We start from the raw sequence: 19,909 nt of genomic DNA, 5'->3' as shown, positions 1-19,909 counted from the left end.
CTATATGCCATGGCGATACATCTACATGGTCAATACGTATTCGTAAAAATATTTGAACATTTATCGTGCAAAGCTTTTATGGTTAGAATATATGTATTAATAAAATATTTCCAAATTCGAATCGAGCTACAAATTTATTTTATCTTCTAAATATTATAAAAAATACTTCACTTTGGACATTTCACATATTTCTATACATTTCTATGTATTATATGTATTATATAGCACGTATTTTTAGATATTAAAATTTTTCTATAAATGCATAAACATCAGCAATCTGCTCGTTACACTGCCAATGAAACTTCATAACGTTTCCTACAACATACGTAATATATTCGTAACAGGTTTTTATAAAAGTTAAAATATGTACGTAAAATTTAACTCTGTCCAACATTTTCCAACAATTTTCCGAGAATATAAAGCAGGAAACAAGTCGCGTGGCGAAAAATTCCATCGCAACCTTTGCCCGTTCAATCCATTCAACATCTCCTGGACATACAATACAAGCACGAGCATGAATATAAATTGGCACGCGGTTACCGCGAAGAACAGGCCAGCTCGATTCGAGAATTCCAGGGAAATTCCAGCAAAGAAATTCCGAGACGTCAGGATATTTCCGTTGAGCCGGAGCTAACAAAGACGCAAACGTACCCGATAGGATTCCCTATTGGTGGTGTGCACGGTGCGGCTCTCAGCTCGGCAGTCATAAAGTTGCAGCGAACTATCAAAGTCGAACGACTTATTCGTGGCGCTCTTCATCCGGGACCGTTTGCCAATTACAAAGGGGGATCCGTCGCGAATTCCGCCTCCTCCGGCGGTCCTCGGTCCCGTTTTCTCTTTTTCCCAGCGAAAACTTTGTGCGGTTCGCCAGCCAGCCAGCCAACGACTGGATCCTTTTCCACCGAGACACCGTACAAGATTACTTTCTTTGTACAAGCGAAGTTCGTTTCCCTGCCGATGGCTCCAGTCGATTACAAAGACCGCTCTTTGAGGCGGAGGCTCTTTTGTGCCGTGGCTTCGTCGTCTTATCCACGAAAGTCATACCTTGTTCTCGTTCCACGCTATGTTTCTCTCTCTCTCTCTCTCTCTCTATCTATCTTCTTTTTCTATCGCCTTCTCTCTGTTCTCTCTGTCTCCTCTTTCAGGGAATTAATCGGCGACGGATGCTCAGCGCTCGATTGAAAATTAAAAATCGACTCGCTTTAAAGGGCGTGCACCTTTGAAGCGCGGCGAACCCGGAAGTCGTGCCTCGAATTCAATGGAATTTGCAGAACGGTGCTCGACCATGCAGAAGGGGTTGAGTAATTCGATGCTGGCTTACCTTTTTCTCGCGTCGCGTAGTCCCGGCGAAAAGTTGCCTCTTTGTCCGACGCGGCGATGTAATTTCGTGCCCGTTTTGTCGCGCTTTTCCCTCCAATTCTGTTTTATCGTTTGATCGACGTTCAACGATATCGAGCGTTTGAACGTTTAAGTGGCGACCGCAGCGAAATAATAATTTATAAATATAAAATTTAGCGTCATTTAAAAGTAGCTAAACAATTTTAAAAGTGTTGATTAAATTGAAGACTATAATTTATAAAGTCAGACGAAGATAATTGTTTAGACGTAGTGAATAATTACCAACTGTTCGTATAATGAAGCCAAACTCAATTTCTTCTATTTTGCTCGTTTTCAATGCTAAGATCCAACACCCAAGATCCATTCACGTCACGAGTACCATAGACAAAGGTCGCTTTGGCAGGCATTATTTTCTTCGTCGATTATCTCGCGAAATAACAAAGAGTCGGTCATAAATCGAGACTGCCTTTCGAAGACGTTGCTAATCCAATATGACCCAAGGCTCGCGAGAAAATACAAAAGGAAAAGAGAGAGAGAGAGAGAGAGAGAAGAAAACGACGTACGCGTGCGCCTCGCAACGGGAGAGGATGCAAATTCATTAAAGCAAATTACTTACGCACGGGCTTAAACAAGACGAGCTCGATGTAATAAAAGGGTGCTCGGTTACCCTTTGTTAACGTCATGGTGTAACTCGTGCGTTCGCTTAAGCACTCGCTAATACATCCGTCGAGACACAGCCGAGCCATTCGGGCCCGTGACGGTGATAATGAATAGCAACAACTCCATAAACTAACTCCTCTGAAGAGAAGCGAGCCATCTCGTGTGTTTGGACTCGCGGCAACGACGTGCACAGCACCTTGTCGAACCGTCAGTCTGCGAGATTAGAATTGTTCGCCACGTTTACGTTTCAGCCGTGCTGCTACGGCTGCAGACTCCAGAAATGCAATTCAACGCGAATGCCTGCTGTCAAGGAAGTTGTCGACGCGACCGCCGGGATTTCGCAATTTTTACCATCGAGCCAAAACGTTAAACTTATTGTTAGTACACATTTAAACGACCACGTTTTACGGTTTCTACGTTTTACGAGTTGTTTCCAAGGTAATAATACGATACAGTTCGGTAAGGTTTTCGCGTATGAATTACAACCCAAGTTGAAAGATAAACCGACTTGACGGATGTTTAATGTGATGTAACTGGTATTAGCACCAAGTGCTAAAAGGCAATTTGTAGCCATTGCGAAGAGCAGTTTGTGAAAGACGGAGTATAACTTCACGTGCGATTTCAGTACGAGATACCTTGTTTCCAAGCTATTGATATTTTTATGGTGCTCCTGTTGTTTCCAGGTATTTAGGGATCGTGTTTTTGAAAGTAATACGTCTCGAATATTTATGGAACATAATGAAGATATTTGTAAATAGCTTCAGCAGATTTGTTATTCTATTAAATGCCACATACGTTCTCGTGATACATGTGTATTTTTGATATATTCAATTTCGAGTAATTTAAACTTTATGTCGCGCGTCAAATATGTTTCTTTTTTCGATGAAAATGGTAACAGTTACGACACGTCGAAATAACTATATATCGTTGTAAGAAAGAAATAGTGTTTGTTATTAATTTATATTTGATTTTTTATTCTTGAAAGCAATTAGTAATTTAATTAATTTCGAATAGCACATTGATATGACTGCAAAAATAAGATCATGTATTTTCAAAAAGAGTTACGAAAGCTGAACAAACTTGCGTTGTAACTATTTATATTTTAATTCCAGCGAGACAAACTCTTTAACGCGTATTACACGTATGAAAATATTACTATCAAATTCTAATATATCAATTCTATCGAAATAATTTATTTTTCCTTTCCTTTCAACTATCTTTACAAATAATTACTAAATTTAATCGCGAAAATATTTATCATAATATATCAAGCATTTTATATCGTCGAATATTTCCTCACCATCGATAACAATTATTTATATCAAAAGTGCCTCAGTATTCGATGCGTTAAACTATTTCAAGGCCTCTCAAATACATACGCAATGAATTTTTCATTCAACATACTCAAACGCTAATCCGTGATACGCTCTTGGTCTTAGCCTTCATCCAGCACATGCTCTATCCAAATCGGAAACAATGCCGTCTATTCACGGTAGCTCCTCACGGTAGCGAACGATTTCATTCACCAACTGATCACCGATTCTGTTTTAATTCAAACCATTCTCCCCTTTCGTCGACACGATGCGTACAATGGATCGTTTCAGCAATTCGTCTAACGTATCAATAATTTGTCCAACGTTACCTATTCCCTGCAAACTCCATCTACGATACGATTCCACCGAAAACGTTTCGTAGAGCAAAGCTGCAGACCTCTGTTCAAACTTCCTGCTCGAACGGAGAGCGCACTTCGCTTTGCTCTGGCACGGTCTGTGTCTACCTACGAGGAAACTGAGAAATCGCTCCGTGGCTCGATGATTCCGCACGGTGTACACGCAACAATAGGCGGAAACGTCGGCTGCTACAAAAGGAGCATCGCGAGGGAGAGAACGTTGGACAGGAACACCGGTGGCCTGATAAAGAATCGGGCCGAATCAAAGGTTCCCGGGGAAACGTTAAGGCTGTCTCCTACATATGGTGCTCAGATTGTTTGATAGTTACGGTGTCTGACCATTGTAATTGGGTATTCGCGAACAGAAAGCCCGTCCCCGGTGCTCCCGATACCATCGATTCGATATTTTTCGTCGAAGCCGCGAATTTTTAAGTCTTCGTTCTTACGACCGATGCGGCTCGTTTTAATTGGTTCGATTGGCTCTCCTCGTGAATGCACACGATGCCCGATTAATTCGACGTTGATATAACAACGCAACGTCGATGGACGAGGAAAAGGGAAAGCGAATTCGTGGTCCATTGAATTCATATGCAACCATAGCGTATACGTTGAATTTTTTTCCATGGATTTATGAAGACTTAAATGGTCGCGACTTGACCGTTTATAAGGAGACGGGTTTATGAGCGGTTTTATCGAATCATTGAATTTATTGCTTTAATGCGTTCGACGAACCCGTATTTAGTACTTGTAGGAATTTAAGCGGATAATTTGAAAGCGATTAACTCTGTGCTTTAAGATATATTGAAGTCAGCGTTTTCCTATGTATGCATATCATTTTACTTCTAAGAGATGCAATTAGAAGTTAGTTATTAAGTAATAGAAACTTTACAGGGCAGAATATTTTTTACGTACTTATTTGTGAAATAAAGTTTGTGATATTATAGCAAATTTTTCATTAGGATATGTATCTATGATAAAATCTCGTTTAGTGAATTACCTAAATTCAAGCAATTTAAGACCACTTTACCAGCGAAAACCTGTTATTTATTAGATTCTATTCCATGCTCGTGCTTAGTACTTAAAACATTTGACTGCAAGTCGCGTAAGACCAATTCGCTAGTGTTAATCTGTTATTATATTTTATTTGGTTATATATCTTCTATACTTGATATATATATTATAGTAATTTTATATCTTTTCTAAAAGCGTACGAAACGCTCTAAAGGGAACTAGGAAGTTCTTTTCCTGATGGTTGCCAATTTTGTTGCATGTACCTTGCTACTCTTTTTCCTCAAATCATACAATGTCCAGACTGGCAGTCTCATTGTACACAGCTAGATAGAGAGTTTGTATTGCAGATTCGAGACAGATACAATCTGGCCGGCCCGTTGCCAGAAGCGACCAGTCCTCTTGGTTACGCGACGAGAATTCGTCTCGCGAGACGAATCGCCTACTGCCGCATACGTAATAGAAATTGTAACGTCGTCGAGTCTAATTTATGACGGACCCTTCGTGATTAGCGTGGATAATGTTGTTTGCAGTTGCCAACAGACACAGTCGATCGATACCGCATCGCAATAAATTTACGTCTGGAATGTGGAATTTGAGCACCTTGGGGAATGCCAGATTTATAAAATCAACTTAAAATTTTGTTTATAAAAGGAAAGCTTAAGAAACTAGTTTCGGAATTGAAACTTTTGCTCCATAAAATAGGAAATTACCGTTACTATTTTATAAACCTACCAAACTCCTTTAGATCTCTATCAAAAAAAAAAAAAAAAAGAGAGAAAAATATTCTACTTCAAGAACTAACGTTCCAAGTGTTCAGGTATTTTAAAAGATCACTGCACCGTCACTTAACTCGGAAATTCAACTACGCAACGTACGAGCATGTGAAATGCCTGCGGAGCATATATCAGCGTACCGAGGCGCGTCAACATCGCAGAAATTTCAGGCGAGTATATCTTTATTGGCATGCACGGGAACACACGTAACAATCTGGGCCGTTAATCGAAAGCTATTACTCCCAGAGTGATCGATAATTCGACGCAGAGAGATCAGGCGAAATCGTCACCGCGAGACAATGACTGGAGGCAACGATAATTGGTCGATAAAGTGATAAACCCGGCTGGAGATTATATTGTAAGCACGCCACCATGTCAGAGATATGCAAATGATTATTAATTATTAGCACGTTGATCGTCGTGTTGTCGACAGGTCAACCCGGATCGATGCTTCTATGAATTCCCGTAGACCGATGCTACACGATAAAGTTTAATTAAGGAACGCATTAACGCACTGTACGTAGTACATACGCAACGGGATGGTAAGCACCGGCTGAGTGAGCGGTTAGCAAGCAGGTGTACGGATAATTATACGTTTTCCTCGTATATCGTCGCATGCTACTGGAATAATTAAACAAAACTGATGAGCGCGTTCGCCCGTCTGTCGGGGCGCTTTGGCTTATTCTTCAACCACCCTCTTGTCCCGTAGTTTCGTGAATTTTTAATTTGCGCGCCAATGCGCCGCCGTGTGCCTCCCAAATTAACGTTGTTAATGCTCGGTCTGCGAAGCTTCTTCGGGACTTATTGGCGCGCCGATGATAATTACGTTCGGTTAACCGGTTAACTCGCTGCGGAGTGCGGAGTAATCGTTTGTTGACGGACCAACTTCTTCTTTTGCTATTCTATCATCCTGTTCCTTTCGTGTTCCGAGCCAGTCAGAACAATTCGTTAGAAGGTTTTTGCTATGAATTATTGAAATGACTGAGGTAAAGGGATCTTCGAACGAGACCGAATTTTTCATTACGAGCGAACATGCATAATTCCAAGTTCCTCTCGACGAGTTCGTCAATACAACGTGTCTGACATAGTCTCGAGGATTAACGGCGGTAATAATTAGACTACGGATATTTATATTTAATTACAAAGGAGCAACTATGATAGACAATTGGTTTATTCACTGAATATTATAGCTTGGATAATTTATACGTCTATATGCATTCTCTATATTGTACGCGTTCTGTGATTTTTTGCATCTTCAAATTTCCAATAAATGCATAAAAATCCGCGGTCTAAGTAATAATATAGTTCGACAAGCTGGTTCGAAGTGATGTACGAAGTTCTTCTTATTGGCTGACAGATAATTGTTTCGCATATAGACTGAATGTTTATACAAATTCATATCATTATGAAAAGAATTAACAAAGGGAACTTTAATAGGATTTTTTTTTATCTGTAAAATATTACGCTACATATTTTTCTCTAGATATTTTGTACTTTTCGTTCGCACAAAATTCGTAAATTTTTTAGAAGTGCATAAACATTCCCAGTCTATTTATGTACGATGAATCGTATCGTTTGTGTCGTATCGATGTACAGTATCCTTTTGTTGTTTGTCGAAAGATTTACATCATGTACATAAAATAAGCTTTAAAAACATAGGATTATATTATGTATTATCTACGAGACCAGATGTCTTGATACGTATGAATAAATATACATGTGAGTACTATGATACTTATGAAACGTACAATACAACCTAAGAAAATGAAGGAAGTTCGTCAGTCCTATCCCATTCTTCGGTTAGCTTTTCAATATTTTCCCTAACGTCATTTGCACGTATTCCACGCATTCGACGTGAACATTTCACGCACTTAATGATATCTCCACAGACACCCGATAAATAGACAAACAATGTTCGACTACCGAGCGCAATTAAGCGTAGCTGTGCTGCAACGAGTCATGCATCCCATAGACTTTCACTAGCGCGAGACGCGTGACGATGGAATCGTTCGCGAGGAAAACGCGAAATGAATTCCAAAGGAGCATCGTCGATTCGACGCGGCTCTCCAGCCAGTCTGCCGTGCGTTTTACACGCTTCTTCGCCTCTCTCTTTCACCGGACGTTGCACGCGCGCGTTTACACAGCATCATCGCTCGCGCAACATCGAGTATTGACTCATTGCACGAGGAACGTCGGCCACGGAGATTTCTCAGGCCAGATTACGACAAGAACATCGTTGGTCGTTTTGCTACACGACTCGCGATTTACTCGCGACAGGCATCGACGTACGCGCCGCGCTTTTTACGAGCCTCGTTTCTTCCATTCGGACTTCTTGTCGCAAACTACACGGCTGATTTATTTAAATTGCGTTTCATCGACCGATGCTTTAAATCGCGGTCGGCCTCTTAAGGACGTCTCCAAGATGGATATCGATTCCGCCAACGGAAATATCACTTTTTCCGCGAATGTATTTGAAAAATGTTCGATTGCACCAGAAAAAGAAATTGTATTTAAAATATGTGCTTGATGAATTTGGAATTTTCGCTGGTTTGTACAGTATATCATGATCGGTTCATTAAACATGTAGATACTGCAGTGAAAGTGCTGTTCGAGAATTTCAGTAATTTCGTAGTTATTCTTCGTTGTGATTGCGTATCCAATATTAATTGCAGCTTTCTACTTTAATTTTTAATCGATATTGCTGAGCCATACGTGATTCGCAAAAATCATTTAGGCTTAGACTATTTCCTTTTAATTTGTATCCTATATTTGACGCGCTGAAGATTATCAACGGCATTGCCTCAGCATGCTTCAAAATTAAATAATCTGTCTCTGATCCAAATTGCCGTGATCACATATGATCCAATGATGACATATGATGATACCGCGAATCATCCTTTAATCGTAAAAGTGTAGAAATTGCGTAACAGATTATCTCAAAACTTTTGTTATCATTTAATTGCCTTGATATTTAATATTATAGATTCAAATAATGTAGCGTGAATGGAATGCTCTGATGCAGCAATAACGCAGAGCCTCTAACATCGAAAGAAAATTATAATGTGAATGTTTCTTTCCAACTTATATTTCATGCTCATCGAATCGGTCACAATACGCGTGCAACTTATGATCCGCCTCTAAATAAAGCTTGCGCAGTTCTTTATGAAAATAGCCTTCGAACAATACGCCGATGTTTGAAATGACTAACAGCCGCCGCGTATGCTCGTACGACAATAATTGCAGCAATTTAACAGGCACGGTATACGTGAAACGATCGTGACTGAGCCCAAATAAAAATGACTGCGAACATACCTTGGGGTCGAAGTTGAAGACCTGTTCAGGTCTTAGCGGACACTCGAGACCGCATTTGCAGGTTCCCACTGTTGTCAGGTACTCCTTCAGTTGATCCAGCGAACCCAGCGCTGTGCTGCTTGGACTGTAACAAAATAAGACAAAAAGTTAGTAAACGAAGCAGTAGCGTACCAGGCAAAAGAGAAACGCAAAGACGTTGAAAAAGCATACACGGTCGTCCATAGAAATCTTTTACAATCGAGGCAATGAAAGTATCAAGAAAGAAGTATGCATTACTAACTCCAATATATTGCACGACAGACGAGAAAGACGATCCTTAAATAAAATTCTTTATCGAAGGTTACACGTACAGTGACTCGCGAAAGTATTCATACGCTCGTCGACATCTTTTATGAATATATTACTTGCGTACTTACTACGAAACAGTCTGAAATTTTATTAGTATTGTAATGACATCTACCTATCATGATTACATAGAATTTTCGACAATTCTGAAAATTGTATATGCAAGTTATAAGATATTTAGTACAATACCATGCAGAGATAGAAAATCATTTGTATTTAAACAGGCAATCGTACACAATATTAATAAATTTCAATATACAATGGGACCATCTTTAATACTTTTTATATGATTTAAGATGAATATTCGTATGACGAATATACTAATTTCTGTACTAAATATAAGTTCGCAGTAAATACGTATCTCGTCCTTCCATGTATATTTTCAAATTGGATACAAATCTCCCCAATATAATCTTGGCAATCGCGTCTCGTTATAGCTCTAATGAAATGTCAAGATCTTTTATATAACACGCGTGATATACGTAAGTGTAAGAATATTTTTGTTGTAAATACGTAGGTGGGATAAGTAAGAGAAGACGGTACGAACACGGTACGAAAATTAAAACGTCTTCTCTTATTTTTCCCTGTGCGAAGTTTCAATCGTGTTTCTGCGCCATACTTCCAGCATTGGAAGGAAAGCCAACGAGCGATATCAAAGATAAATTAACCAACTCATAAAGAAGCTGTAGCGGTGAACGAGGGAGTCGATGTTTCGAGGGGAGCGGCAAATAGGCGTTTCATAATTTCACCGGCTGCGTCGATGAGCTGGAAGGAGACGGTTTATTACCTACAGACATCGCTTGTTTGGTGAGACCGGACAGTAATGGTTCGAGGACGTTTGCTGAGCGACCAACGAATTACACTGAGGGGATCCTTGCCGATAATTCTAACTGGCCCTGTGAAATGAAAACGGTTATCGATGTTCGTAAAGGGGACCGAGTTATTGCATCGCTTGGATTGCTGGCAAATTTTCTGCAAAGGGTGCTTTACGATTGAGAGTTACGACTTCTATATACCACGGTTCCTTCACAGAAATTTGTAGTTCTTTTCTTAGTATTTTTATACTTAATTTTGTTAATCGAATCGTTTCTTCGGTAGAAATTACCATAATCGTTTTTTAATGTCGAATTTATCAATTTTATGTATTGCACCTTTTTCTTCGTGAATCTGTACGATGTTCATGAATTTATACAAATTCTCTGTACTTATTTCTTGATTTCTTTTACATGTACATATTTATATATTAAAATTTAGAACTAATTCATTTCGAGTTTAAAGAATTTCGTTGTTAATTGTTTAACGAATACTCGCTAGTTAAGTCTGTTCCTTTTTTGAATAAAGATGACCAAATATACCAAAAACTACAGAGACACGTGGCTAAAATTTATTTTCAGTAGGTATCTTACAACGTTTTATAAAAAAATAAGTGTATAAACGTGACAAATTTAACATTGGATTTTGCAATTGTTCCGAAGGACAAAAAACGTGATTCGTCGTATCTTTCCTCTGTGATCTTCACACATATTAATTAAACATTCGTAATCCGTCAACCTTCTATTTACAATATACAATAGAAGGATCCTTTGTTTCGTTTATTACTATCCAAATAGAAACACCGTAGAATATCAACAACTGTATAAATCATTTTTACGCGCCGTCAACATCTGACCTATTTCGCCGTATTTAAGCAAACGAAATTTCGGAAGACGTAATCCGGCAAAGCTGTATAAAATGTTTCGCATTAAGCGTAGTCAAAGGTCTCTCTGCGTTTCACGTTGGTAACATCGTTTGGCCGACAATTTGCGCGATTAACGCGTTCAATCTCCCGGCATTAAGCGTCGTTGCATTTTTACCTCGTTAGCATTTTCATTTGGCGCGGTCTAGAGGCTGGGAGTAATTGAAATTCCGCAATTAATCTGGAAACACGGCCGTCATAACGTGAAGGGAAGGACGAGATCTGGTCTCTGGTAGGCCGTCGAACGGAAAGACGGTTTATCACCTATCGCTCTCTGACGTCGAATCCCCGACAGCGATGCTTTGCAAGCAACTAATTCGACGAAGGGATCTTCGCCAGGCGGTTCGGGTTGAATCAACGAGCTGAAACGGAGGCAGGGTCGCCCGCTTGTATATTGATTACCTTGTAGAGGGACAGAGAGACTTTGTTTCAGAGTACTTTGCAGCTTCCTAAACTAATAACCTCGGGCGCTTCATCCCGGCATTATAACCTCGGGGGAAGGCTCGCCTTTCCCGTCCGATCCCGGTCCATAGGAATCCTCCTGGCAATTATTTCTCGTGACAACAAGACGAATTCGCGCACCCACGTTCGCGCTAATTTGCGCCGAATTCGATTTGTTCGCCGTGCTGCCAGCCCACCACCAGCCCCTTCTCGCGTCTGCTCTCCACCCTTTGTCACGTCCGCTATGAATTATGAAATACATATTTTCACTCTCGCCGCGAGTTAGTCGCGGATTATTATTAGCCTTCTGCAGGAAGTTAGCTGAAGTTGTGTATACACATTGCGTGAAATTCAGGCCTGGTTCTCGAACGAGTGATGGAATAGTGAGTTAGCTACGGCAAAGGTTTATCGAAGTATTTCTAACAAGATGATTGGCAACTGAGATTGAGTTATGGTAGAGTTGTGTATTTGGTTGAAGATTTCAGGGCTGGATATCTGATGTATACACGTAACATGTAGCTTATACTTTCCAATAAGTTAGGGTCTTTGTAAGCAGGACGTTTGCTCCAAGAAAAGGAATATTGATTATAACCTTTTTCCTTTAGTTTCTATAAAGTAAGTAGGTTCGATCAGCATATACGCGTAAATCAAATTTCATTAGTATTTAGAAATCTTGATAATATGCTCGAGTTATATCTGGATTATGGATAAGTATAAATAAAGGAAAACAATAAGGTATTTGTTTACATATTCACACCATATTAAACACAAATTCTACGAGTTTCAGATCTTCACATGCTTGATATTAGAATTTTGTATACACCTCTTAATTGAATAAAGACAAAAGACATATAATTATATAATTTACTGGGAATTATTCCAAGATAATCAACACTGTTAATTACCGTGAACAGTTTCAGAATCAATTTAAGGATACATGTTGCATTAATTTAATATTTTTTTAATGATAAGATTTCTTCCTTACGTTGCTGGTGAATTATCTCAACTTTCTCTATATCTATGATGGAAATGGGATTATATTCAGACTATTATTAACGTTGGCATAGTAATCAAAGTGCTTTGCCACATGTAGAATTTGTAATAGAGAGTATGCGTAACTATATCATGAATGAAATAGTATTGAAAGCATCGAGATTGTATGCAAACCTTCTGTTGTTATCTGTTATCTGAGTGAACTAGTTGGCACAGTAATTAAGAGCGTGGTTGATCAACTACGAAAATTCGAGTAATTACTTTCCGTCTCGGTAAGACAAATTTGCTATCTACTCGGGCTGTTAATTTACCTCGGATTGAATTTGTCGAGAAACATTGGAAGCTAACAACTTGGATTTACCTGCTTGATGATTTAGTCTATTCTAAAGTAACCGAAGAACAATATTTACGATATCAAAAAATGTCTATATCGAAAGAAGATACGTACATTACAGAATCTCTTTATAAATACAATCGACTGTATTTCTGTAATTATAGAAGAGAATTTTATTATAGAAGAATCTTTATTGGATTAGCAATATCCTATTTGTAATTTCATTCGTTATTGAAATTTGTCGATTCAAGAATACAATAAAATAAAAGAATTTTTACTACGATAATCGCAATAAATAGCTGTCTACATAAAATAAGGGAGAAAAGAATCAGAGGCTGTTACGTTTCCACCTAAAATTTCATATCTCCACTTGATTCTAATGCATACGTTCTCGCAAGTCTATTCGAGGATGAAGCCAGGTTTGTGGGGTTCGTAAAGCAGACTTTTTCCATGCCACCCTCTTATCCCGGATTCGAAATGCAAAATCCTTGGCGATGTATCAACATTCACGGAACCATAGACCCAGACTGGATTCCCGACTACCAGAGAAAATAAGAATCGAGGGTGGAGAATTCTCCACGTGGTCGCATAACCTCCCTCGCCTAAGAATGGAGGAAAGCTTGTATCATAGATAATGCCGTAACATTTTCACGAAGGAAATCTGTAACGAAATATGAAAACGTGCATACGATTCGATAAATAATCCATATAACGTGGATGTCTACCACGATTGAATTTATTTTATATCTAACGATATTTTTATTGGAAGTAGTATACTTGGAAATATTTATATTTCAGGACTTATACAGCGGAGAAATTATTTTACCAGTGACATTACAAATTTCGAATTTTTCTCCTCTCAATGCGTATCAATCAGCACAATGCGTATTTTGAAAGTATTTTACTTTATTTTGAAAGTAGCACAAAATAATTAACATGTTCACGCTTGGCAATTTTATTAAGATCTAGAACACTACAAGGTTATACATTTAAGACTAGGACAAGCACTTGGAAAGTTAGCTTTCGAATATTATACTTTGTATTAGTTATTATTATAACCTATTTGAAACAAGCACAAGAAATCCTTATTTCCTCAGCATTATTGATAATTGATGTGTTCGATTATTAATCATGAGAGGACATAAAAGCTACTACGTACGTAGTTGCGTCAGCAATTGCATTTTAATGCGTTAACTCTTCGAACTTTTCTATACTAACCTCGCTCTTATTAACAGATAGAGAGATTTTTAAAGTTCGAAAAAATTAAAACTATATTCTATGTGAAATCGATATAAGAAGCAACAAATATCAAAGACTAATAAAGATGATAATAAAACTTGTTTCGTGTTCCAAACGACGCGTAAGATAAAACAATTAAGTAGCAGCTGATAAACAGGTATTTGATAATATTCTTGTGAAAAGATAAATCTTTTCATATTGCGACGCAGGAGTCGATATCGTGAACAACGACGAGACCGGTAACTTATTTTCCTATAAAACCGCGACAACGGATTCAACAACACAGCTGTGATTCCATAAATAAGGGTTGCGAGGAGTTCCTCCCAATTTCAGTTAGCACGTGAAGTGCGCCGAGGCATGTTGCACAGAGTAAAGAAGCACGGTGGATGAATTATATCGGTTGGAAAGGCTGGCTAAGCTGCTTGTCCTCGTAAAGCGAATTCTGCCACCAACGAAACCAACATCAGCTTTTACGATGCCACCCACCCTTTGGGCTCCACCCCAGACCTTGTCGAATCATTCTTGTTCTTGAAGCTGTACCGTACCTATTGTTTACCGTACGATTTGTCATGATTCTTTCCGCAAGGACAGCTTCCTATTTTTAAATGAAGTTACGCTCATTTAAATTGAAGTATCTGCGAGATGAAGAACAAATGCTAACAGACGAGTGAGTCACGAGAGGCGGACAAAAATACGTAAAGAATTTCTTTTCCTATCATGTTATAGCAAAAAGAAGAATATTATTTTCATGTGCATTTGTAATACCTGAAAAAAAATCTATTACAATTTTTAATGTAATATAATTAAATTAACGGGTATATTTCTCTTGCACTTTTTTACCAGGAACGTTTCCAGATTGCATCATCTTCGATCATATCGCAATGTACGATGCTTAAAACAAGGATGAAAATTACGTAAAATGAGGTAAGAAACTATTTATATTTAAGACATATAGAATAACAGGTGCGTTCCGCTGTAGTAATTTTATGGGAGCAAGGTCAGTGAAATATGAACATAGCTATTATTCCTCGATATAAATGGTTTGATCAACAAGCTGCTTTACCTACTCGACATTGTACCCTACTGTAATAACAAAAAACCGTTATGATAATGAAAACAATTTTATGACATAAACAACTCGTTCCAGGACCGATTAAATCAATCAGATAGACAAAAACGAATTATTCTTTCGTAATTGTATTTGCGCATAAATTACTCTTCTTATCCTTCTCCAGGATCAGCAGAAGATTAATGAAAATGATACGCGTAAGAAATTTCATAAAGTAAATGTATAGCTCATTTTATTTATAGCGATATAGAAACGCCGTGAAAGATGGATCGTGCTTCAAAATTTGCATATTAAAATCTTTCAATAACCAAATTAAAGTTGGAGATTTGAAGAGATAAGAGCCTCTGACCTTAATCCTACAATAATTGAAAAACGTAGAATGTTTTTACGATTAGCATTATATTTTCTTACGAGGAAAGAAACATTAGAGTTTTTCACTTTAACTTGGAATCCAGGAAGTAATAATGCTATTGCTGTCACGTGTACAAATAACAATCGACTGGAAATTCCTTGAATCCAAATAACTCAAAAACTCTTTACAATATACAACATTCACTCGCGGTGTCAGTCAACGTGTTTCAAAGCAAAGACACGTCGCGTCTGTAAATTTTAATTCGATCTCGTTTTATAGGACTAATTTAACGCACGTATGCGCGAAGCAGGATAAATTGGAAGGTGGTGAACACGTTTTTCATATTCAGATCGCAATATCCTTTGACCAACAATATTGCACGCGTGCTGCTGACAAGACGTGACATTAGAACGGTCAGGTTCCCATAACCCTCGAGTCTCGTGTCCGTGCATGTATCTGAGGTTGGGAATGCCGTTGGCGCGTGGACTATACTTATCTACGATCTATGAACAGTTTACCCTTCATACAGACTTTTCCGTGGTAACATGTACGCGCGCCAGAACGCGTCCACATGTTCTTTGAAACCGCAACTGCTCGCGGTCTTCGGGACAGAACGTGGGAAGGCGAGCTGAATCCTTTCTTCCATAATGCTGCAATTCATGACTTGAAAATCAATTGCATAGCACGCTGGAAATACCGAACGATGATAAAATCTTGTTAAATATTTCAACAGTATGGGTATTGTGCACGTATTTGGAAAGATGCGATGTAATGCGCGGTAGAATTTCCAATAATTGAATTCATAGGAACACATGATCTCTTGGATAGAAGAAAATTCGAATGCTCTTCTTCGCTTACGACGATCTCATTTTGTATTTCAAAAAGAATAATATCACTTAGAGGGAAAATAAAATGTAATATTAATGTAATATTCTTTAAGTAATGGTCTTTTATTATCGTTTGTAAATGTAACCCACGTCCTTTTCACTGGCAACATTAAGTTGCGCGAAGTTTTCAATAATTATAAGTTGTGCTTCAATGAATAAATGATTCTGAATTCGCGTCTTAATAAATTTATTCGTTTCTTAAAGCAGCCTCAAATGTGTCTGCTTTTTACGTATTTACTATAGAGATTTAGTCGCTTTCCTCTTTGCAAACGCCCTCAATTATTGTTCCTTTCAAATCAAGGAATAGTTAAACAAACTTCAGTTTTATTTAACTATGCTGTTCTATTCGTTTTTTTTCACGTTTGTAAAATATCCTTTTAGTTATGTTTTTTTTTAATATTTTATAATTAATATATAATAATATTTACAAAGTGCAGAAAAAAGACGGGGAGAAAACTTAAGAGCATATAGTACTCGTCAGAACAAGCAAAGATGTCTTATATTAACATGAGTTCAAAAACCACTAGTTTCGAAGTTACGAGATGTTTAGTGAATGAAAGTACAGCGTATAGTAAACCAGTTGCTTCGTTACAACGAACAGCAGTTGATCCTAGAAATCTGCTGCCAAGAGATAAAAGAAATGCCGAGGTTCATTCAACGTGTGCGCGCTCCTATGAGAAAACGTGTCAAAGTGTGCGTTGAAGCGGACTGGGGACATATCGAACGTACTTTATGCTGCAAAGGTAATATCTTACTGACAAAAACATCTCGCAACTCAGAAACATGCAGTTTTTGAACCGAATGTCGCTTGACACTTTTTTGCTTGTTTTGATGAAATCGCTATATGCTTCTAAAGCTTTCCCCGACAGTATTTACATAATACTGCGTTAGAACGTTTTATTCATGAAAAGCGTGGAACGCAGAAAAGGTAGTATAAAATTATATCGAATACTAAAACTAAATATTCCAAAGCTATTTACATTTTAATAACATCTATTGAAATATAACGTTCATTTCAGGGCACATAGAAGAACCGCAGGAGAGAGGTTCTCAAGGAGAACAGCAGAATAAAAATCTGAGAGGACATCTCAAATCGAGTAAACTGTTACATACCTATATCTCAGATTGATTGAATTCAAGCCGCTAGAATTCAGGTAACTTGCCTAAACGATGCTTCATACCATCGTTCGAATCGCTGGCGTACAAAGGGAATACTGGCGAGGTTTACGCAACGATTCATCGAATGCTGATACACAACGAAGACTGGAGATTACGTTTCAGGGGAACGTTCAGATTTATTTGATTCTCCTTCGAACACGTTCGTATAATCGTTTCAGCGGTATTCCAGTCGTCTGGCGTAATTGTGCAGGCAAACAATCGCGAGTATCCGAGAGCAGAGTATCCGTAAAGCGATCGAAATTGTTAAACGCGATGGCAGGCGAAGGGATAGAGGAGAGGAGCGGGTGGCGCGAGGGAGAGAAGCAGAGAAACGAAGATCACGGGTGATAAATCGTCGAAGGCAGGCCGCAACGCTAGATATACCGAGGCGTACCAATTGGAATTGGCTCGTAATTCGCGGCCATTCCGACGGATGGCTTCACCCCGATAATTACCGCTCCGTGATAAATTTATGACAGCAATAATTTACGCGGAAACTGCGGCCGACTGGTTCGATAAAGAGCGATTAACTATAAAACGAAGCTACGCGAACGCGACGCTCCGATGCGATGCGCCGCGACGCACACCTCTCTCTCTCTCTCTCTCTTTCTCTCTACGTCTCTCCATTATACGCGATCCAACTTCAAATCGAAGGGATAAGTCTGCCGTTTACAGGATTAAACACGAACGGTGACGTCCAATTGGATTTTAAAGTCGTTTCGTGATACTCTGCAACGTTTCGCATCGTGTTCTAGGGTTTAGCATTGTATATGGCGTATCGCTTAAATTGAACATTTAAGTTATTCCTGTTGCTATTAAAGATGAAAACAATGGAGTTTTGGAAAAGAGGATTAAAGTAGGGCAAGAGGAATTTATGTTGTTTTTCAAGAATTGCATCTAATTATCTTGTATTATATATCCTTGTAAATATACGTGTTATTTCAATATCATCGACATATTTTTAGATATTAATATTCGATGTGTGTTGTTGTAAACGATATATTGACACAGATCGTAAGAGTAAATCTTTCATACCTATGTCTCATTGTTTTTTTTACGTACTTTACTATATACTTCATACTTTTACTATACCTTTGGTAAATTTGGACTATTGGTCCGTCAAATAATATTCATTATATTATATCTTTTTATTTATACTCGTGAAAAATATTAACTGAAATTTCAAATCTGGATATACTCTATATCGAAGAATTTCATACAGAGCGTACACGCTAAAACGTCCATTTTCATTACGCGTTTCTATCTTGGAATTTCTAAAATCTTCGTAACCCAGATTTTTATTATTTTCTAAAATTGCTAATATTATGCAAGAAAAGTACATTAAGCGAATATTTATACATATTAGAATGAAAAAAACACTAGAACTAGATTTTATTAAATCTTATGATATGTACGAGTAACATTAACGAGAAATTAGCATAATAAGATAAATTGGCATATAAATCGGTTATATCGTATACTATTAAAGACCTAAAAGCAGTGGAAATAGATCAGTGAAAATAGATACTGCACGAATACCACCTCAAGTGTCGCTTCTAACCAGTTAAAAAATCTGTGGTTGGTGATCAGTGATCCGTGATCAAGCTGGAGCATGAAAGTTTTAAATAGATTATAGCTGTAAGGCGCGCGTCAACATAAATGCGTCATCAAACTTCTAACGAAACTAATTGCAATGCTGCTGGCAAACCGTCAGAACAGTCTTCCAAAAGGACACGCTTTACACCCGGAAGTCTCGATATTAACTGTACCTTCCCCCTCTATTAGCGCTTTAAAGAAACCGCACTCGACGCTTGTAATGTACACAAAATGTCTGCATACAGTCGTGCGTTACTTTGCTGAAAACGTTCATATATCTGTCAGTTTAAAACGATTCTTTTAATCTTTTCACCAACAATTTCTTTTCGGAAAAAACTTACTACTCACTTAATTCATATTCAAATAAATATCTTCGTCGTCTCTCAATTGTCTGTCGAAATACGTTAACTTAATACACTGGCATCCAATTTCTTTCTTCGTGCAAAAAATATTAAATTTATGATTATAGCTCACAATCGTCAACGTTATAATAGCGATTATTAATTCTTGGGCGAAAAATTGAATTCAGCTACTGAGATCATTCATTGCAAGTATTTCACTTTTGTCGTTTAATTTATACTTTATCTTACTTTAATCAATTATTCTATTACGCTACGAAAGTCTAAATTGACAAAACTTATTAGCTCTAGAATTCAAAAATATTTCAAATGTTGCTTACAAATTACAACAAATTGTGTTTACATTACAACAAAGTGTTACAAATTCGCAACACTCCTTTTATCACAGTAGATACAGTCTTAATTCTCTAAGAAAATACCGTAAACCACACAGTGTTCAGGAGTTGAATTAATATTAATAATTACATTAAATGTATAATACCAAATTTTATAGAATGCGAGATTAAAATATCTTCGACTTAAAATCGCACGATACCAATTATAAAACGCGTATCAAATCGAATATGATGCAGAACCCCGTAAAAAATGCATCATGGTCTGAATTCGAAATAGCCCCACGAAGGTTTAAAAAGTGAAAC

The 19,909-nt window shown here is 37.9% G+C and overlaps 1 protein-coding gene across 2 annotated transcripts in view; it reads right to left on the bottom strand.

Moving 5' to 3' along the window:
• LOC126867402 (mucin-17-like) overlaps nt 1-19,909 on the bottom strand; it is a 381,530-nt gene that overhangs the window by 108,541 nt on the left and 253,080 nt on the right. For both annotated transcript variants that reach the window (XM_050621826.1, XM_050621825.1), the window contains exon 2: nt 8,764-8,887. In XM_050621826.1, coding sequence (XP_050477783.1) covers nt 8,764-8,887 — 124 coding nt within the window. The remainder of the gene's footprint in view (nt 1-8,763; nt 8,888-19,909) is intronic.

The sequence above is a fragment of the Bombus huntii genome, chromosome 7 (genome assembly GCF_024542735.1).
Source record: "Bombus huntii isolate Logan2020A chromosome 7, iyBomHunt1.1, whole genome shotgun sequence".
In the NCBI taxonomy this organism is placed as follows: Eukaryota; Metazoa; Arthropoda; class Insecta; order Hymenoptera; family Apidae; genus Bombus; species Bombus huntii.
The sequence above is the reverse complement of the archived record's forward strand: the minus strand, read 5'-3'. Positions and strand labels throughout refer to the sequence as shown.